The 21783-nt window shown below is 37.4% G+C and overlaps 7 protein-coding genes across 7 annotated transcripts; 3 read left to right on the forward strand and 4 right to left on the reverse strand.

Annotated features, from left to right (window-relative positions):
* Window positions 224-7400, reverse strand: LOC104788621. The gene is made up of 12 exons (XM_010514384.2): window positions 6775-7400; window positions 6143-6215; window positions 5931-6061; window positions 5493-5849; window positions 4247-5415; window positions 2386-4108; window positions 2138-2301; window positions 1891-2051; window positions 1646-1806; window positions 896-1505; window positions 676-804; window positions 224-568 (listed from the first exon to the last, which is right to left on the reverse strand). Exons 1-10 carry the CDS (start codon window positions 6874-6876, stop codon window positions 1308-1310), a joined length of 4239 nt encoding a protein of 1412 aa, XP_010512686.1. The 5' UTR covers window positions 6877-7400; the 3' UTR covers window positions 224-568; window positions 676-804; window positions 896-1307.
* On the forward strand, window positions 10177-11917 carry LOC104788622. The gene is made up of 2 exons (XM_010514385.2): window positions 10177-11720; window positions 11780-11917. Exons 1-2 carry the CDS (start codon window positions 10560-10562, stop codon window positions 11789-11791), a joined length of 1173 nt encoding a protein of 390 aa, XP_010512687.1. The 5' UTR covers window positions 10177-10559; the 3' UTR covers window positions 11792-11917.
* LOC104788623 (peptide chain release factor APG3, chloroplastic) lies at window positions 12014-14992 on the reverse strand. The gene is made up of 15 exons (XM_010514387.2): window positions 14772-14992; window positions 14629-14685; window positions 14477-14557; window positions 14339-14396; window positions 14146-14249; window positions 13995-14046; window positions 13799-13848; window positions 13475-13540; window positions 13186-13350; window positions 13013-13085; window positions 12803-12935; window positions 12642-12699; window positions 12497-12544; window positions 12339-12422; window positions 12014-12253 (listed from the first exon to the last, which is right to left on the reverse strand). Exons 1-15 carry the CDS (start codon window positions 14928-14930, stop codon window positions 12173-12175), a joined length of 1269 nt encoding a protein of 422 aa, XP_010512689.1. The 5' UTR covers window positions 14931-14992; the 3' UTR covers window positions 12014-12172.
* LOC104788625 lies at window positions 15141-15800 on the forward strand. Its single transcript, XM_010514389.2, has 2 exons — window positions 15141-15287; window positions 15469-15800. Exons 1-2 carry the CDS (start codon window positions 15238-15240, stop codon window positions 15659-15661), a joined length of 243 nt encoding a protein of 80 aa, XP_010512691.1. The 5' UTR covers window positions 15141-15237; the 3' UTR covers window positions 15662-15800.
* Window positions 15781-16469, reverse strand: LOC104788624 (monothiol glutaredoxin-S6-like). The gene has a single exon (XM_010514388.2). It carries the CDS (start codon window positions 16355-16357, stop codon window positions 16049-16051), a length of 309 nt encoding a protein of 102 aa, XP_010512690.1. The 5' UTR covers window positions 16358-16469; the 3' UTR covers window positions 15781-16048.
* Window positions 17457-19148, reverse strand: LOC104788626 (OTU domain-containing protein 6B). Its single transcript, XM_010514390.2, has 3 exons — window positions 19056-19148; window positions 18598-18701; window positions 17457-18492 (listed from the first exon to the last, which is right to left on the reverse strand). Exons 2-3 carry the CDS (start codon window positions 18690-18692, stop codon window positions 17598-17600), a joined length of 990 nt encoding a protein of 329 aa, XP_010512692.1. The 5' UTR covers window positions 18693-18701; window positions 19056-19148; the 3' UTR covers window positions 17457-17597.
* On the forward strand, window positions 21122-21767 carry LOC104788627 (glutaredoxin-C11). Its single transcript, XM_010514391.2, has one exon. It carries the CDS (start codon window positions 21207-21209, stop codon window positions 21516-21518), a length of 312 nt encoding a protein of 103 aa, XP_010512693.1. The 5' UTR covers window positions 21122-21206; the 3' UTR covers window positions 21519-21767.

The following is a 21783-nucleotide window of genomic DNA, read 5'->3' on the forward strand; positions in this document are numbered from 1 at the left end:
AATATGTGGAGATTGTCATCTTGTGATGAAGATGATCTCGAAGCTTTATAGTAGAGAAATTGTTGTGAGAGACTGTAACAGATTTCACCATTTTAATGGCGGGTCTTGCTCTTGCAGAGATTTTTGGTGATACAAAATGGCACCAATGTTTGGTTTGGATTAAATAATACACACATTACTGAATTTTGGATGTTAGACGAAACTAGAAAGAATAGCTAGTGTATGATCAAAAGGATTGTAAAATTCCCACTCATATAAGTTATCTATATTGAGATAAAATATCCATCATCTTTGATGAACAATGTACAATTTATACATTAACGCCACTGAAAACAGAGGAGGCATACATACATATACACTCAGTCGAGAATTTCCAGTCAAAAACAAACGTATTGTTTTAGCTACAAGAACCAAAAAGCCTATTTCAGAGCTTTAACAGAAAACTTCACCTGAAAATCAGATCGGGAAGTTACCAGTGACTGAGAAAGCTCCTCCGGCAGAGAAAGACGGCAAAACTCTATTTGTAACTTATACTTTCTTTATCTACAAACAAAAAAAGAAGACAACACTGCCAAGAGAAAGAGCAACAAACGGACATCAGAGTTGAGTTTGAGTAAATAAAATATAAGATCATTTCAAAAAAATGGCAAAAGAATAGATGAAACTCTTTCGTACCTCCTAAAATTTAGAAAGCCTATCCCCAGTACAGGGAAAGCTACTATAACTCCAAATCTTGTAATCTTATTATATCCTTTCTTTGTAAATACCCTACAGGGCTTATTTAGAATGAGAACAGTTTAAGATCTGCAGAAACACATCCAAATTAGATTAGCACAGACAGAAGAAGAACTTACTGAACCAAAAAGATATTGCAATTGATGTATCCATGACTGACCTGATACTGGGAGAACTATCTTTCACTGTCATGGAAATAGAAAATCCAGTACCAGAAGTTACATCTTCATTGCTCTGTATAATCCATACATGGTTCTTGCGTAATTAGTTGGGAATGAAGCTTGTTATGATGTTGCCTTCGTGAATTTTTCCTAGGTAGAATAAGAGAAGCATCTGAATAAGTCAAATGCCAAGATCCTTCCTTGGTCTACCAGAAACGTCTTCAAAGCGGACTCTGTCAACTAAACTCTTCTTTGTTTGTACACATGACTACGGGATCCAAAGAAAATCCTGAAATGCCGTTTGTGAATGAATGGAAAATGGACCCAGAGCAGCAAGGCAGCAGTGACTTTTTATCAGAACTTAGCCCCTTCTCAGTTTTTGCAAATTAGTTACTTCATTTTCTCTGTCTTTCACCGGTCATTGGCCTTCATTGCAAGCTTCACTAAACGTAGCAGTCCCTCCACGTCTTGAAAGTTATAATCAAGCGCGCTTTTAATGGATAGAATACCCTCTCCTTGTTGTTGGGCCTCCCCCAAGTTTTCAATACAAGCTGCTAGTGCCACACGTGATTTCCTTGAGGCATCCATTGCCAGATTTACGTCCTGAGCCTACAAACAGTAGGGTGTAGCCGAGATTAATCACACTGGCCTATGTTTTATGACTTTCCTGGTTTTAATCACTCATCTTCCATTCAATTAACAAACAAATCTGTGGGGGATGAACTTGCAAGGGGCATTAATACACTTACAAATTGAAGCAAACGTAGAATATTAGAGCGGTTTTGCGCAGAAATGACGTGGTTCCCAGCAACTAAAGGAGAACTGATGCCCCTTGAGGTGCCTACTCTGTCTGCTGCTGCTGGATGGTTCACGTTATCGACATCCGAGGCCGAAGATGAAGGAGACTCACCTAAACAGCAGTGACAAGAGCATTATAATGGGAAAGAATTATAAGACATGGCTAATTAATTTGGCTATCTCCAACTTAGCTTACCTGGCGGAACCATTTGCAGAGAAGTCTGCAATTCATTTCGATATCTATTAGCACTTGTGTAGGAGGAATTAACCACTCTCATATATGCGACCTCCATGCATTTGTAAGCCAGAGCAGCGGCTCCCATATCTTTAGACTTCTCATACTCATGGGCACAAAATCTATCACGAAAAAAGGTTTTAATGCTTACAACTGGCAAAGAAGGAATGAACGATGTTTTTCCTTTTTCCTCACAAATGTAAATTACCCGCAAAGATTCGCTGTACTACTATAAATCTTCATAGATTGGACCATTGTCTCTCCTTGTCTAGCACTCTCGTTGCTACTCATCTCCAAGAGAAAAGAACCATGAAGAAACTTAAGGCAAGCTTGGAAGTAAAACTCAATCTGCTCAAGGTTTGATACAGAACCCTGCAACAACAACAAAAGCAAGACCATAAGAAGCGAATACAAAAGAGAAAAGAGATTACACTGCAACTGAATTATGAGGAAAACCTTGAGACGGTCAGCTGTATGTTTCAAGTCTTTAGCTTCTTTTAAAGTATTATGGGCGGCCTGCGCATATGTTACTTCCTTTCGTAAGGGGCTTGGAGAAGGCTCACTTTTCCTTCTTATTTGGGATGTTGTCTTTGTCACATCATCAGCTTGAATATTATTATTTCCAGCTGATGTGCTGCATTTATCGACTTTCTTACGGACAGAAAGCATAGACGAATCCCCTTGGACACCTCTGGATGGTGGCCTTGATGGAGAAGCTAAATCTGCTCTATCTCTATTACCCCTTTCTGATACTCTTTCGGAGTCGTAAGGTTTTGGAATGTTTGGTCTCACGACCATATCTGCTCTACTGTCAGGACTACCATCATATATTTTCTTTTCAATATGTCTCGGACCATCCCGTAAATCAGACCTAATGCTTTGGTTCTTGTCTTTGGACCGAGAAGATGAACCTTTTCCTGACTTCTTTGCCAATGAATCATTGCTACGTCGATGATGATCGCTAGACTGCTTTCCTTCACCAACAATATGATCCAGTTTTCGAGGTATATCCTTGTGGCCACCATTCTCATAATTAGCATCGAGAGAAGAATCAACGCGCTCTTTGGTTTTCAAAGATCCTTTATCATCCCAACCATCAAGCACGGAAGACTCATGGGATCCATGTTTGTCCTTCATCCGCGTTTGCGATCTATCACTCCCACCACCATCTTCACCTTCAGCATCTGAGAATCTTCTGAAACTACCTGCTGCAACGACGTTAGCATCATCAGATTCTTCTTTCTTCTTTCTCGCAGATATACCTTTCTCGGGGTTGGAAATCCTCATAGGTGAGGAAGACACCGACTCAACAGGCGAACATTTAGCTTCCTGGGAGCTGTTCCTGGGTTTATGAGAATCAGAAATCTTAGAAGAACTTGAGGTGGCTGCGATTGAGTTCTGAACATGTCCATACTCTCTTTTCAAATTATTTCTATTTTTCTTTTCCAACTTCCCATTTCCTTGAGAGTAACTAGGCTCTCTTTCTTCATTACGAACTCGAGCTTTCTTTCGCTCATGATTTTCGTCCTCACTGTAGATCCTAGAACCATGGCTTTCTCTCACTTTCCTCTTCTTAATTCCCCCAGTGCTATTGCTATTTCCCGTGTCTGACGCCCCTCCTTCCTCTTTTGGCATTTTGGAGGAGACTCGAGGCTTGGGCTTTATATCTGCTGAAGTGACAGGGACACCGCTACTCGAGGTAGGACGTCCATTTCCATGTTCAGGTTCATCAGGAAACAGAAAACTTTCAATCTTCATTTTTTTGGACAGCATAGAACTCTCTAGATCTGTTTTTCTTTTGTTATTCACCTTCAAGGTCTTCGACTCATCAGAGTGGTGATCCACAGTTTTTCCTTTCTCTTTCTGTTTCTTTATTTGCCTCGCATCCTCGGCCAAATCCCTAAGTCCATGCGAATTTTGAATACCATTTCTTGCCGATATATGGATGGCCTTGTTAGTTTCTGCAGTTCGAGAACCTTCTTTATCCCTTCCATTATCTATCTTTCTGAAACCCTTTTTCTTCTTCTTTGTGTTGTCATCTCCCTGGTTAAACTGAAGCTTAGGGCCACTGGGGTTACTCTGCATTGGAGCCTGACTCTCAGGGTAAGGGATCTGATACATTGCATACAGAGCTTTCGTTGTTTCTTCTTCAGGAACATTGCAATAGTTCAGTCCAGGCCTAAAGCACGTTATTATAAAGAGATTCAACTTTTCTTAGTTCCTCATTCCGAAAAAAAGTAGGACCAAAAACAGATCACCTCATCTATCACACCGACAAAATAATAGGACCAATAAAAGAGAAAGAAAAAAAACTCACAGCCAATTAAGCATTGTGCACATCCATTTCTCAGGAAGGTCTTCTGGGACGACGCCAAAAGGAAGAAGCCGCCAGGTTTCACATTTGTCACAAGCAACCCAATACAAGGGTTCTTGTACGATCTCCGGATTTGCTTTCGGAAGAGAAGCATCAGAACCAAGTGTTCTCAATACTGGCTCAGGACCAACATTCATAGATTCTGCCAGCGGGAAGCTTGATTTTTCAGGCATATCTTCTAAGGCCGGAAGTCCCTTTTCTGACATCCGACTATCTTTTACTGCAAATGAACAATTCTGTTCCTCTTCTTCTTCAGAGTCCCCTATGTCTCCAAAAAAGTCTTTGTAAGTGTCCTCTGCTTTTTTGCCATCTTTTTGTGGTTTCAAGGCTGCCACTTCCTTCTTCTCAGCTTGACCATTCATCTTAGTCTCAAAAACGACAGAGCTTTGCTGTTCTTTGAACTTTGATGAAGACTGTGGCTCCTGTTCTGTCCTATCATACTTCAGCTTTCTCAAAGGATGTTCTGGCTCCACCTTATGACCACTTTTCGGCTTTGAAGCACTCGGTTCCTTTTTGACTGATTCAGAAGCCTTGCTTCCTTTGTATTTGCCAACTTTCCTTGGGTATCCTGAAGCACCATCGTCACCAAATTTAGTCTTTTTGTCTTCCCGAACACTTCCAGTAGAACTAGTCTTTGGATTCTCATGATGCGTCCCAAGATCTTTATGGCTATTTAGACCCCACAATCTTCTGTCGCCATCACCCACCATTTCGCCCCTAGCAGTGCCATTGTAGTTTTCCTTGGATGCATCAAATAATTTACTACTGGCTGTTTCTCTTTCCGCAGCAGTAGGATATGATGTGTTTGTTTCCATTGACTCCTTGACAGTGGTATCAGTTCCATCGAACAGGCCCTTCTTACTGCGAACATTCATCTCCGCAGAAAAGCTGCTCCTCTCCACAACCTTTTTTTTCTTCTCCACTGATGGTTTCTCTCCAGCCTTCTGAGGTTCCAAAACGTTCGCCATACCATAAGAACTCTCATTGAAAAGCCTGGGTGGAGATATATACTTATATTCCTTTTCTGATTTTTCCCTTTCAACGAATCGAATCAGATCATCAGAGAGAGGAGATAGCAAATGACAATGATCCACAGGAAAGGAAGTCATCACCTGCATATAAGAATATATCAGCACGATAAGCATACAAAGAAGACTGTTTCAGTATTGGTGTCACAAAACAAACTCACATTAAGAATACTGGTGGGAGACTCCATAGGAGAAAAACCTTGAGGTTCCCCATTCATCCCTTCACTACCTGAAAGACTATTATTATCTAATGACAAAGAAGGTGAGACATCAAGTCCAAGGCCACTGTATATCGCAGCAGCATTCTTTTCCGTGGATAAACCATCTGATACCACCTTTATCCGAAACTTCAGAGAGTTCTGTTTACTGAAGACACCCGGTTTCTTGATTGCAGATTCCTGTCTGGAACTAGAATTGGGTTTCTTGGATTTCATTGATTTTTTGGGGTTTCCAGAAGAAGTAAGCCCAGATTTTGCCTTTCTAGGAACACTAGACGAAGCTGCGTTGCCACTCTGAGACTGAGAGAAGGAAATAAGGTAAGAGAGTAAGCATTACCGCATTTACAAAGAGCAAAACGCAGACAAAGAGAAACAATATACCTCTCCTAGTAAGTTGTTTGGGGATCTAGTCCCTATAGAACTCTGAGGTTTTGCTGGTGTCTTCGGGTGAGACCAAACAGGGGAACGCTGATAAGTTGGTAAGAAAGAGCCATAGCCACCATATTTCGCCCCTGTAATCAAAATTCAAAGGACTAGTTTCACACTTTGTGGACCAACCAAGAAGAAAAGTTGCTGCCACACATCTAACATACCAAGATTCTCTGCTGAAACACCGCCCTCGAAGTCTTTCTGGAAGTGTCCAAGGATGTGATGAAGCTTCTCATCCTTCAAAATTAAACAATAGAAAAATGAAGTCAACAGCCGAAACATAAATTATACTCTAGGATGAGGATACATTAACAGAACTTATGTTTCGATACTACTGAAGTGAATATAAAAGGAAAAAACAAAAAAAAAGCCTTTCAAAATCTCTCTGTGGACACATTTCCAGCAAAATTGTAACCGATAAGATGTAAAAAAAATCAATGCGCGAATTCGGAAACTAAAGAATTCCAAATAGAAGGGTAGAGATAATAATCCTTGAAGTCTAACCACTTGACCAAACTAAAATGCGCAATTTAAGGTGGTGTTTTGTTACAATTGAATCATAATGGAACTACCAAACAAAGTATAATTACCATATAAACTGCATACACATACAACACAAGTATATATCCCTAGTCAAAGTGATGATGCAATATAATTCAAAGAGACTAGACTAGGTAACACAGAAAAACACTGCAACATTATTATTATTAACACTTGCACAATTCATAATTCCAGTTTTCTTAATAAAATAAAAATCCTAGGATAAGCTGAGAAGAAGAAGAAGAAGGTCTCTCACAATGTAAGAGAGATCGCTATCAGGGTCTATGCTACCACCACCGTAATCGTTAGTAATATTGTAAGAGCAAGCCTCTCCTTCTTCAAGTTCAGACTCCTCCATGATTAAAGTATCTAAGTAGCTTAACCTCGAACGAAAACCCTAGAGTTAAACAACCCTAGCCCCTTTGTAACATTGCAATCACCCAAAGCCCCTCCCCAAAAAAAAAAAAATCAAATCAGACCCGAATCCTCCTCCCTAGAGAAAAAAACGACAACGTAACACAAAAGTGTAATCCCACCCGATCAACGAATCAAACCCAAATCGAACAACCTCTAACAAGGATCGAATTTATTAAAATTCCGATCAAAGCGAAATTACACAGCAGACAAAAGTAGAAGAAACCCAGAATTATTATGATGTAAACAACAAACAATTAAACAGCAGTATCGGCGAATTCAATTGAAGGAAAAAAAAAAAAACAATCGGATCGAATGAAAGCAGAATTGTGTGTATTTTATTTCTAATTGCCTCTCCCCCAAAAGGATCACAAAAAGAAAAAAAAAGAGAGTATCGATCTCTCTCTTTGTCGCTGGGTAAAATCAATTAAGCAACCCCCAGCCCTAATCCAAACCCAACCCAACCCAACCCAACCAAAAACGAAAACGTAAGAAGAATCTCCCGGGTTTTGGTTATAGGGCAGCCGCGGTTTATTTTTTTCCCTATTCTTTTATTTATTTTTATTTATTATGTTTCCATTTTTTCTTCTCTACGTGTAACAAACATAATCAAAGTAACAAATGTATAAGAATATTTAAAATATACCTCATTTCAAAATATAAAATGTTTTAACTAAATACGCAGATTAAAAACTAACGGTCTACTTTCCAATCATAACCAAGACTATAAAATATAAAGAGAATAATATAAAATATTTAATTAATCAAAAAACTAAATAAAAATTTAAAAATATCTTATATTATGAAATAAAAAATATACTCCAAAACAACTTATATTATAAAACAGAGGGAATATATGATATTGTAAAATAATAATAATAATATGATGGAAAATAAACTGATCTTTCACTTTCATTTTTTTTTTTGGTTTATGAGATCAAATATCTGTACTAGCTTTTTGCTAGTGGTCTGAAATATGTAACTATACAAAGGCGCGTGGAAAGATGGTGTCTTGATTTTTTTAACTGTTAATATTTTGTCTTGCACATTTTTTTCACTAATATAGTCAGACTCATTTAGTTGTGGAATCAAACATACGTACGTTAAGCTAATGATATATATTTATGGTTCAATTCAAAAATTGTATTTGTTATGTGTCTAAATTTCATAAAGTACATGTAAACTTGTAAATGTACCCACATTCCCCCATTGATTTTGACATCTTTATATTCCATTTACTATGCATTTATGTGATATAACGTTATATATCTCCGTATAAATAAATTCAAATATATCATTATCAATCTAAATTTATTATTATGGTATATAGAATCTATAATAGTATTTTTCAGCAGTTTTTGATTAAAATATGTTTTTGGAAACATTTACCATTAAATATCATTAAATTTTTATATTCATATCCATACAAGTTTAGTTAACTCTCTCTACTAACCAAACACAATTAAAATATTTTAAATATCTAAATATATAATGTTTTAAAATTAATATAGATATTTAGAAGATTTATTTCAGATTAAAAAAAAAATCTCCTATCATCTCTTTTTATTTAAAATTAGAAATGTAGTATATCATCATGTAATACATAAAGTTAATAAAAATATATATTTTCTGCATATAATGTGATTTGATTTTTTGTAAACAAACATATATTACTCAATTGATATAAAAAGTATGTACAACATACATATATAGTAAATTTATCGTATATATTAAATTATAGAATTTTAAGTAGTTTATAATTTATAATTGATATATCTAAACTTTATAAAAAGTCTAAAATTATGAGTATTTAAACCTATTAAATTTTCAGAATAACACAAATGAGTTATATTAATGACGGATTATATGACATGACAGGATTAAATTAATAATACTAAAAAAATATATAATTAATATGATACTTTAATATGGGTTAAATCCTCATTACTATTTCAACAATACTAATATAAAATATGTCAAATTAAACTGATTTAATTAAGATTGTATTAAACAAAAATTGATGTACGGTATACCGCGGATTATATACTAAATCACTAAAATTAACAAAAGAGTACATAAACAAAATTAGTATTAAAATAGTACATTAACAAAACAAAAAACTTACCTCGCGGTGTCATAATCTAGTTTTGTATGTAAAAATGCAGCATTAATATCTACATAGCATGCTCTATTTATAGAAAATAAGATGCACAAGAAAATGGTTGCTGGCTTGCTGCCATACGAATAAAAAAAAAATGGTTAAGTTGTGTTACCTAATGGTTTAATTCGGTGATTATGATGGTTTAATTTCTGTATGGCTTCGAGAAAAAATGTGCAAATCTCTCACATGCTATTTAATGCTCGTTAAGTAACGCACAGCATTAGGTTCTTCTGAATTTCATATTATGATGATGATACGAGAGAGGTGACTTATCACATGGGGATTTGAACCCTTGATCTCAATTAGTATGTGGTGCATCAATGACCACTAAGCTACTTACAATACTAATTAACATGCATAAACTAAACATTTTATATTTCTATCCGGTGCACTTGCACCCCCTCTAATGAACGTGGATCCGCCCCTGGTTGCCAACAAACAAACAAAAACGTAAAGAGACAAAACTACTATCTACAAAACAGGTTTATCCTTTGACGCGTAAGAAAGTGGTTGCACTACTCAGCGGGCGAAGCTTTGGTATATACGGAAATGTCACGTGCTATGAAGTTGAAAGTACATCGTACTTATAACACATAATACATAAGATCGCCTATGCATGATGCATCTACGCATTTTAAGTAAAATATATCATTTAGTCTTTGTAAAATAATGTAAATTGTATCAAGCAGTTTTGGCTTCATCACGATAGGTAAGGTATCGCAAGTAACAACAAGTGGGGATGACTCAAGCTTGAGGACCAAAAACTGACGAAATTACCCCATCGTTCGTGTGGATAAGGGACCAAAAATAGTAAAGCAGACGAGTCGGTAAATGGGTAGTTTCGTCCACACATTTAATAATTCTCATATCAAAGTCAAAAAGATATTTCTCTCGAAGTTAAGAGTCAGACACGTTAAATGCGTGCTCTTCACGCTCTCGAACACATCTTCGTTCACCAACTTCACTAACACATGTGTCTTTTTTTTCTTTGTCCGTTACTACAGTATCTTTCAGCTTAATTGTTCCTATCAAATAAAAAGAGATAAGTGCTGGTCGAGAAAAATAAATGTAAAAACATTTTACGTTAATGAGGGGCAGAATGGTATTTTTGCTTATCATCTGATTCATCTTCTTCCTCCTCCCAAAAGGGCCTGAGCTTGCCAAAACACCAGCGAAAGATTTTAAAAGCGGAGGCCAGCCAGGACTTGGGCTTAACGAACGCCAGCGAGATTTTTCTTAACGGGATCAATCTACTGTTGGCAATATCAACATCTCCGTGAGCCTCTTCTTTTCCTTGTTTCCAGAACCAATGCATTTGGGCTTAGAAAACGGATCTATTTTTTTTTTTTTTAGGATTTTATTATAATTTTGGTGAATCCTAAATCCCTGGCGCTTGTTGCTCTCACATTCGATTTTACAGAGAGAGATTTGGAAGAGAAGTTTAGGATTTAGGGTTTTTATGTATCATGTCAAACTTGTTGTTATACTGCCGACGGTTTTGTCTGATATCTTCTTCGCGTCAGTTTAATTCCGGAGACTCTGTGTCCGTTTCGCAGTCTCTCACTCATAAGCTAAGGTTTCTACTGAGTAGTAGAACACTGTGTTCAGTATCAGAAGGGGAAACAGAGGAGGTCGCCAAAGAGAAGAGACCATGGTTAAAGTCGTTTACTGTCTCATATCTCGTGAACTCATGTGGGTTGTCATTGGAATCTGCCAAGTCAAAGTCCAGATTCGTTAAGTTGTCATCTTCAGAAAGACCAGACTCTGTACTCACACTGCTCAAGAACAGTGGCTTCACCAATGAGCAGATCATTAGGGTTGTCAATTCATTCCCAAGTATTCTGATAGTGAATCCAGAGGTTGTGCTCTTACCAAAGCTCATGTTTTTCCGTTCAATCGGGTTATCGAGTTCTGATACTGCAAAACTGATCTCAAATTGTCCCACAACGCTGTCCCTTAGTTTGACCAATAGGCTGATCCCTTGCTATGATGCCCTCATGAGCATACTCGGCGAGCAAGAGAATGTACTTAAATGCTTGAGACGTGGGTATTGGATTTTCACATTGGACACTGCAAAGTACTTGGCTACACGGCTATCCCTCTGTCGGGATCTTGGAGTCCGGGACCAAAGCATCAAGAGACTGGTCCAAAATGGTCCACTCGTGTTCTTCTGCTCCGAGAGAAAGTTCAACGAGGTCCTAAACAGAGTTCGTGGCTTTGGTTTTGACCCCAAAAAGATGTATTTCGTTCATGCTATGTTGGTTTTTTTTCATGTTAGTGAGTTCGCTGTGGAACACAAGTTTGGACTGTACAAACAGTTTGGTTGGTCTAAAGATGATTGCGTGGCGGCACTCATGAGATTCCCAAATTGTGTGAAGATATCGGATGAGAAGATAACGGGAACCATGGATTACCTCATTAACAATGTGGGTCTCCCGCCTGGTGCCATTGCTATGCAACCTTTTCTTTTGGGTTTGAGCTTGGAGAAGAGAATCAAACCAAGGAACGTTGTCATCTCTGAGCTTTTGTCTAAAGGGTTTGTCAAGAAAGAAGATTTGAACTATTTCCAGATTCTTAAGATTAAAGATTGTGTGTTCGTCGATAAGTATGTTCGGAAATTTCAGCAGGTTTCTGCTCTCCAGCCATGCCCTTGACAGAACAGAATAGCTATTTTTGTTTCTCTTAGGTTTCCTTCTAATGTGAATTATGACATTATTGTCATCTGTTTTTGATTGATGCTGTCAAAATCATAATGTTTCTCATGTCATCATTTTGAAGACAGTTTTGTGTAGACAACCAATGAGCTAGTTCTCTTCAGTTTTCAGATTAATGTCAATCAGGCTACGATACTTGCATGGCGAACCTTTGTAATCAGTGTTTCCGGCAAAAGTAATAACTTTACAAATTCTTGTTTTTAGAATGGTTTGTCTAACTCGGTTTGGGTTTGGTCCAATCAGTTATGCCCACCAGTACAGCTAATTGTTCATAGAATCATTCATATGTAAGGATACATATAAATCAACAAAAATCTTAATTATGATGTGTGTACAAAGTTTTCATTTGAGTATAGTTTCAGGATTTATCCATAAGTAGGAGAAGATGCAGCTACAGACTCGGAGAGTTCTTCCATGAGTTCCTTTTGCTCCAAAGCAGCACAAGCCTGCAATAAGAATTATACAAAACATTCTTTAAGGTCCGCCACATTAACTAATATAAAGGTAACATAAAAGTTTAAGGTTTAGGACCTGCACTGCGTCCTCTAAAGCACCGTCAAGAAATGTTGGAAGCGCAAAGTTCATCTTTAGCCTATGATCAGTCACTCTACTGTCCTGTAATTTTCAGACATTATAAGCAAAACAGAATTCATCATGTTTTAAAGCAAGGCACTGAATCCGTGTATTACCTTATAATTGTATGTTCTTATCTTTTCTGAACGAGCTCCAGTCCCAACCTATTTCCATAAGAATTGACATAGAACAGAATAAGATAAATATTCGATGATCAACTTGAGTTTAGATAGACTCTGGGAATAGTAAAATGAAGTGGACCTGAGATTTCCTTTCATTCCTTATCTTCTCTTGTTGTTCCCTTACTTTTATTTCATACCTAATATATAAAACTATAATGTATCAACAAGAAAAGGCTAAAGTGGGAATTGATAGAGGAAGAAGAAGAAGAGCAGAGAGATTGCTCCTTGAATGTTGCTTACAGTTTTGCTCGCAGAAGCTGGAAAGCACGAGCCTTGTTCCTAATCTGAGTCCTTTCTTCTGTACAGAAAATGCGTATACCTGATGGTTTGTGGAATAGATCTATAGCCGTCTCCACCTTGTTCACATTTTGCCCTGTACCAAAACCTCTTTTCAGCATTATTAGCAAGTGAAATGTTAAAGAAATAGAAAGTGAATGTCTTTAGCATAACCTCCAGCGCCGCCAGATCTTGCAGATGTAAGCTCAATGTCCTTTGGGTCAATCACCACTTCCACTTCATCAGCCTATAATAACAACAGAAACAAAGCAGAGATGACAGTTTTGTACTGGTTACCAAGTTTCAATCAGCATATAGAAAAATGCAACATGTGAAAGCTAGTTTACCTCTGGCATGATAGCTACAGTTGCTGTAGAAGTGTGTACACGACCCTGTGTTTCTGTTTGAGGAACACGCTGGACTCGATGAACACCAGATTCATATTTGAGCTTGCTATAGACACGATTTCCTTTAATCTCCATCACACACGTCTTGCAACCCCCATGTTCAGCCTTATAAAAGTAAGAAGATCAAAAGCTGTATGTGTGAGTAAAATGTCTCTAAGTTGTTATGCTCTACGGCAATTTTTTATAACACACTCCTTAAAATGCCAAAAGAAAAACCAGAGCATCTTACCTCTGAGCATGAAACCATTGAATACTTCCAAGAGCTGCGCTCGCTGTACCTCTGATACATCCGCACCTGCAAGCAAAAGAATAATGCAAGGTAGATTGATTCACTGTAGAATCTCTAAGTTTTCATTTATTGTACTTGCTTCTCTTAGCCATGAAATATAGGAACAATCACATTTGAAAGTTTTTTTTTTTTTATGAAATAAAATGGTGAACTACCATCAGATTGCGCTTTATTTCTTTTAAATTCTAAGCATTCCCGACCAGAAGACATCAGAATCAGATAGAGGTGGCAGAAGAAATCAAATAAAGGAAAGCATGTACCTACAAGGTCACCAGTCCAAATTGCAGCTTCATCGCCACCAGTTCCTGCTCTAACTGCAGAAGGAACTAGGATTTCAGACTTGTCCAGAAGTAGATAAGTATAACAATGGAGAGAAGTGCGAGCAAAAGGCAGTTTTACAAGAAAAAAGGCTAGTGTTGGACAAATGATACTATTTGTCAAGATAGAGTTAGTCAGTTACCTTCGAGCAATATGTTTCTGGCATCAAGAGGATCGGAAGGAAGAAGTAACACCTGACACAAGCAAACACAATGATACAACTTAAGGATCCGAATCAGCTGCCAAATAGAGCATTGCCTAGTTTAAGATTGCTGAAGGAAAAGGGTATAAACCTTAAGTTGTTTTTCAAGCTCCTCAATTTCTTTAGAAAGAGAGTCGATTTCACTTCCTATCATTTCAGCCATATCTTCATCATCCCCAGCCTCTTTCGCCAAAACTGAAGCAATAGACCAATCAAAACAAGCTTCCTGGTAAACAAAATCAAAAGCAAAGGAAAAAATAAAGGAGAAGACTTGAAGAAGATACCTTTGCTTTCTAATAACTGCTTCTCACAGTCCTTGAATCTTTGGAAGACTGATACAACCTACAATTGAAGTAGTCAATTTTAAGAAACCCTAGGAAAAAAAAATTGCAAATTTAAACAGTAAAAGAATATGCAAATACCTCATCAAGCTCGGACATGGACTGTGCCAGTTTTTGGTATTCAGATTGATTCGAAACAACATCTGGGTCTGCTAGTTTCACCTACAAACCCATAAGATGATGAACAAAAAAAAATAAACACACCCAATAATGCAAGAAGTGTAAGAACATACCGACAACTCCTTCCATGTCTTCTCAACAGACTCCATTTTCCTAATGAGGTAAGGTTCCTAAAATTCCCAAACAGACAAATCATCCAACAATTAACAGACTTTGTAAAAAAAAAAAACGAACATTCGGAGTAAGAATCACTTACGGCCATACAGACGAGTCGCCGAGTCCTGCGAGACGGAGAAGGCGGCCACAAGGCTAGACATACTCCTGCCGGTGACTGCCTCGAACGCAAAGTGAAAGGTAAAGAGTGAAGATGAAGAAAGGCTCGACCCGTAGGATTCGTCGTCATCGAGCTATTCATCGTTCTTCTTCTAGAGAGGTGGAAGAAGACGAGTGGCGCGGGAGTTGCCGGATAAGCCTTTTAGATGATGAGAGATGTGTTTGGCTGCTAGTACTAACCCATCCTCGCCACCACAGTAGAAACCCTTTGGTTTACTGGGCCTTGAGGCCCATATTAATTCTCATTTTTAGTTCACTTGGCCCAATGGAAGCTATGACTCAAAAGTCAAAACTGAAAACTTCTGAAACGTCCGGAGGTAATCGACTCCCGTTTAGGTTCTGTTAAGTCGGTGGTCGGGTCCTCAATTTCGTATTTTTTGCCGGCGACGATGTCGATTTACAGGATCGCTAGAGCATTACCCTTCTCCGGGATCTTCAGGTTCCTCCATTTGTTTTCTCTTCTCTTCCTTGTTGTACTATCAGATTTCTATCTGTGTATCTCGTCGAATTGAAATTTAGGTTTATTTTCGTTTCGATTACAACTTGGGTACAAGGAAAGATCTATATTTGTGTGTGTATTTATTATGGTGAAATACACTAAGGTTTCATATTACAAACAGGCAACTCGAGAAAGAAGCTGAAACGGTGATCAATGTTCTTCAACCTGGACCTTTGGGAATCATAGAGCACAAGTTCTCAGCTCAAGAGATTCGAGAGGCGAAAGCTACAGTGTCTAGAGCTGTTGATAGTTGGAGAAGACATTCCGAGGTAGAGCATGCGAATGGCCTTTTAAAAGATTACATTTATAAGTGAAGATGAAGAAGAAGAAGTGAGTAAAAATCTCTACTTCTGTGTGTTTCTTTTTTTTTTTAATGGCTGGTGAATAAAAAAGGCATTTCATCTTGTTGAACAATCTTGAGAGATCAATGAAAAAGCAAATCTTTCTCTTTTATTCCTCGTAAAGTGCTTTTACATAGATTGTTATAACAAGTATAGTAACTGAGAATACAAGTTCTTGATCTTAGCACTAGGGTTGTGTAACTACAGAGTTGCACTTGTTGAAAACATATCCGTGCATTGTAGAAACTCGAAACCCGACCCAAAAGAAAAAAACACAAAAAAGAGGCAAAAAAACAACTATATATCACTCTCTCATCTTATTCTATCCTAGTTTGCATTTGGAACTTTCTTGTCTTTCTGTTATACCCATATGGCTCCGGCTCTTCTTAGCAACGCTGCTAGTTGGTTCTTCACTTGGAGAGTCATTACCTGGTTAGCACCACCAATCAACTGTTGTCCTATGAACACAGCTGGTACACTGGGCTTACACCCCATCTGTACTAATGCCTTCTCGATTTCCTGACCGTTTGAGAATTTATCTAGCTCGTAGACTGTCATCTTCGCCCCAAACCCTGATATCAGTGTTTGAATTGAGTGGCTCATGCAGCAAGAGCTTTTGCTGAAGATCACCACTGGTTTGTCTGCAACTAAACTTTTAACGCTTTCCATTTTGATGTATAGTAATGGTGATACAAATGTAAGGACTTAGTGTGACTGTGTGTGTGAGAGAGAACTAAAAGGATCTTTATGTTTGTTTTTTTTTGCTTTGATGTTATTACAAAGTAAGCCTATTTATAGAGTTGGATATGTAGAGGGTGGTAAGATTGCATGAATCAGATCTTTGTCACTACTTTACTTCCTTACTAGTGATGTGTCCTTTGGCGTTCTCTAAAAACTGCATGAACTTAGATTCTTTCGATTTTGATATCAGGACCAAGTTGCATATACAGTTCATGTAATCTTTTTTCTAATTACGGAAATATCCTTGCCATATGGTTTGTAATGATCCACGATCCACGGATCCAGGGGAGGTATGCAACAGTGTGATCATGTACAATCTATAGTGCTTTTTTTTTTTTTTTTGCAATATCTTTTTGCTTTTGATGCATCCACTGAGGTGGAGATTGGATTATGGTTTATCCAGTTAGATGCCTATCTTTTCAAGCAACAATAGATTCCCCACAAGTTTCAGGCTCTAAAGAAACGGAAAGCAAGAAAAAAGCTCGTCTTTGAGCTGCTTTTCTGCTAGTATGACCTGGAGTCTAGAGAGCAAGTAAGTGATTTATCAAACACAGTTCTTGCTTTTTAACTTTATTGTGATAACCATTTTTTCAAGTTTGAATCACACAACTTATCTAAAATGTGAGAGTTGGTTAAGTAACTCTCAAGAGTCTTTGTTGTTGTTCATTGCGTTTTGAAAGCATGATTCTGACACCAGATTTGGAAATCTACAGAAATGAAAGAATCTTTGGCAGATTCGTGATAAGGCCATGTGTCCATTTTTTCACCATGATTGAAATAGCAAAATTTATGGGTGATAATAAGCATAGATTCTTCATCTTTTGTTTTCTTGATTTTCTTCTTGCAGTGATAAAATCCCAAAGATTCCGAAGGAACAACTTGTGTGTACCTTATATTCCCCCCCTTTTAGATCTCTAGAACTGTCTGCCAACAATTGGCTCGCAAAATTGTTCAAAGGTCATATGTTTTTCTTCAGTGTCATTTTCTCCGTACCTACGTAATTGAAAAAACCTGTAACTGTATAGAAGATAATAGATTATGCTTCGCCCTTGTACCAAAGGAAAAATTCAAGTTACAGATTGTTTTTCTCAAATCCAACAAACACTTAACGAAGAAAGAATTTTGATACAAAAGTACTTTTCTTAAAAGCTTGAGATAAAGTCGATCATCATCCGGTGATGTTGGGGATGGGCACGACGGAGTTGTAATGCTCTCCGAGACCAAAAGCATGCCTGTGATACGATAACATCAGACTCGAGTCATCACTGGATTTATACTCTTTGCCCATTACAACATCTGGAAACGATCCGGAAAACACCATTATGTGTTTCCTCAAACAATGTGTTAACGCTCCAAGCTCCAGTTGACCTCCCCAAGCCGCGGTTGACTCGACTTCTATGCAGTATTTCTCAAACCGCTCTTCAGCAGATCCCTCAGACTCAGACACAGCTTCTGACGAGAAAAACGGGAGAAAATCTGGTTTGTGCTCTCTCATGTAGGAAGCAGCCATTTCTCTTAGCTTCTGGTATGAGTAGGGAGATGCACCGCCTGAGCGAGTGGCAAGCTGATTCTCAACAGCACGGTAAAGGCAATGCCCGTCTGGTTTTATCTCACTGATCGTTAGTCCCAATGGTTTAAGCTTCTTCTCAAGCTTTTGGTTCTCAATCATACGATCACTAGTCACATTGCTTTGCTCCTCTTTGATTCTCTGCTCTCTGTCTGCTTCTTCCTTAGCCCGTTTCTCGCGCCTCTTCACGCTCTTGCTGGGCTTTGAGTGCTCTTGCTGAGCAGTAGTGACTGAGACTCCGGCTATAGCTCTCACTAGAGTGTCCATGTCTCCTTTTTTCTCACTAGTTTCGTCCTTGGCAATGCTCTTGCTGCTGCTGCCGCTGCTAAAACCTTGTGAGCCGAGCTCTTTCAACTGTTTCTCCTTGAGCTTTGTCGAGAGTTTCGAGATGTCTTCTTCGACTTGCTTCTTCTTAGCCTTTTGTTCAGCTTTGCTTCCTTTAGCAGCTGCCTTTTTCAACTCTGTCTCCTTGTTCTGTAGTTGTTTTATCTCTTGCCTGCAATAGACAAAACATCAAAACTTAGCATCAATCACTCATATTGTTTAATAATATAAACTTGAAAAAAGCAAGAAGCATTGTCAATTATCCAAACAAAGCTACCTGTGCCGAGCAAGCATCTCATCAACAGTTTCATGTGAAGCATCCAAGGAGGTCTCTTCGGATACATTATCTCCAGATGTATTACTGTCTGCCATATGAGAAGCCTATAGATATAAACAAGCTACAATGTCAAGATAAGAGAGATACCAAGAACTTTCAGAGAAGAGCAAGTGAACAAGTGACAAACAACCCCGCAAACCCAATTTGGTTTAGACCTGCAGACAAATTCAATCCAAAGGACACAATAGCTCTAGAAACAAGACCAAACCATCCCTACTTAAAGAATTATTCCACCAAATTCACTGAGACCTAACACTAGAAGAACATAACCCAGAACCAAACAAAAAACCAAACTTTATGTCATTCTATATATTAGAGAAAAGCTAGAGCGCGCGTTGAATTAAAAAGGATAAATTATCAAACAGTGAGGACGCGAGAGAAAGGTTCCAAGTTCATACCTTTTTTGATCGTAGGAGAGGGAAGAATCGAGAAGCTTAGTGTAATTTAGGGTTTACGGTTCTCAGGCGACAAAAGCATTAAAACTAAAAGAACAAGAAAAAGAAAATGGGCTAATGTTAATGATGGACGTAAAGTATGGGTCCAAAGGCCTTATCAAAGCGAGCCTTGTGGGCTTTCTTAATCCACAGAACCCTCTTTGTCGGTGAGAAGGTTTATAGAATTTTCTAAAAAAAAAAAGAAAAAATATCATTATTTATCGTGTGTTATCGAATCAGTTTGGAACCTAAAATCTTGGCAAGTAGTGACGACGATATGTTATTCTGTCAACGCTTTTGGTTATTTACAAAAAAAAAAAAAGGATAAAAGTTAAAAAGAATCAATCGATAAAACGAATCCATACGGACGGTCGAGATGTGGGCGTGACCTAAAATAACAAAATATCAAAAACTTGCATGAGGAGCCACGTAGTTTTAATTAACCGACAACTGGAAATATTAAAATCTAACCTACTATATTTACATAGGCGAGGATATTTATAAGAATAATGATTTATATTTATAGTAAATTAAAATAAGACTAAAATAAATTTAAATACGAAAAATGTTCATATGTTTTGTCTGAAGATCGATTCTCGGATGGCCTAGTGGAGGAGAGTGAGTGTCTTAAAACTTAAACTGTTGTTTTGGTTGCCTAAGCATATTTGGCCATAAAACGCTAGGAAAGGGCAACTCTTATTTGGCAAGAACAAAATGTGTTTGCCATCTTATTATGGGTTATATATATCTATCAAACCCAATAGTAATAGGATCGCATTGGATTGGCAAACATATGATTTTCGAACCGATGGTTTGACTGTTTACTGTACAACAATGAACGTAAAAGGTTCTTTTCATAAATGTCAACCCAATAATTTCAATAAAATAGTCGATTTCAGTATATGAGAAAGAAGGAATATGTGTCTAAATGGGTTACAGTGAAACAAAACAAGTAGGCGACACATGGATAGGCTAGTATCTTCATTTACACACACACATTTACATATATATCATTTATGTACTGGAATATATATAACTTTTTTGTTATACATTGTCAAATTATTTATTCCTTATTACTCACGCACAGATATTATACATATGTATGATTTGTGGAGTGGGGTCAGATTTGGATAAACTTCTTATCTCAGATTTTTCTCCATGTCAAAGATGACGCAACAGTCACCACTCACCACCAAATCTCTGCTCTTTTTTTCTTTTCTCTTTGCATACACTTCAAAAATTTAATTTTAAACGTAACAATTATATATTGGAAACATAGTGTATAGACATTTTTAGGCTTTAGTAATCATAATAATATATATTTAATCCTATTACGAAATTCATGCATCTATCTACCAATTATTATTGCATATAGATTTTTGTCGTCCACGTTTAGTGCCAACATATACGAGATGATTTTGTCTAGTAATGGCTTTATCTTTTTCAGGTAATTAGACTTTATATTATAGGTACAATTAAATATGTTAATGACATTATATTTATTAACAAAACGCATCAACTATCTCCTTTTTGTTCATGCCACATTACAGCAAATTATTAACCTTCCACGTTTCCACTATATAAAAAAAGGAATAACATATAAATGTTTTGGGTACGTGATGCTACTGCCAAAGACAGCCATGGACCGAAAATGATATAACTCGTCTTTCTATTAGTTTTTGATATAATATATATTGTGAGATTATAACTTTAATTAGTCCCATCTTACTATATATAAGTCCATTGTAAGAATAATTTCATTAAAAATGATCCAAAAAAAATAACTAAATAGGAACAAGTGTCTCCATCACCGAAATCATAAGGGTAAGCATTTTTTCTTATCCAAAATTATATCACAAAGAACTTAGCCTCTTTCTAGGAAATTTTTGTTTGTGGGGGTGCTTCGATTACAATATATTTTAGTGTGGGGTATATTTATATTTTTATCCATTATATCTTTTATTATCGAAAGAAAAGCCCAAAATAAAATAATCCAAAATCTTCCACAATAACCATTATAAATAACGGCTGATCCAAGCATATGTTCAACACAACCTAAGCTTTTCTCATCACAGAAAACAACACTTGATAACCAACTTTTCTTGATCATCGCAAATGGAGAGAATAAGAGATTTGTCGTCGAAGAAAGCGGCGGTGATATTCACAAAGAGCTCATGTTGTATGTGCCATAGCATTAAGACGCTATTCTACGAACTAGGAGCTAGTCCGGCGATCCACGAGCTCGACAAAGACCCTGAAGGCCGTGAAATGGAGCGCGCTCTACGTGCCCTCGGCTCATCAAACCCGGCGGTTCCAGCTGTTTTCGTTGGAGGAAGGTACATCGGATCAGCCAAAGACATCATCTCGTTCCACGTCGACGGCTCGCTCAAGCAGATGCTTAAAGACGCTAAGGCCATATGGTTATAGCTTCCGATTATCGTGCATGTATGTATACATCTATCTATATATGTATATGTATGCACTGTCAATAATTAATCGATGTGCTAAAAGCGCATTTATATATACATAATCGGGAGGGAGCATAGATGTATTAAAATGCTTTGCTTCCTTCGCATGGATTTCTATGTTATAATAATTTATATACATGTATCGATGTATATTATATATGTATGTTGACTTACGTTGTACGGAAGAAAAGACAAGTTGTACCTTTAAGCACAGTGTAACATTA

This window comes from Camelina sativa, chromosome 5 (assembly GCF_000633955.1).
Source record: "Camelina sativa cultivar DH55 chromosome 5, Cs, whole genome shotgun sequence".
Taxonomy (NCBI): domain Eukaryota; kingdom Viridiplantae; phylum Streptophyta; class Magnoliopsida; order Brassicales; family Brassicaceae; genus Camelina; species Camelina sativa.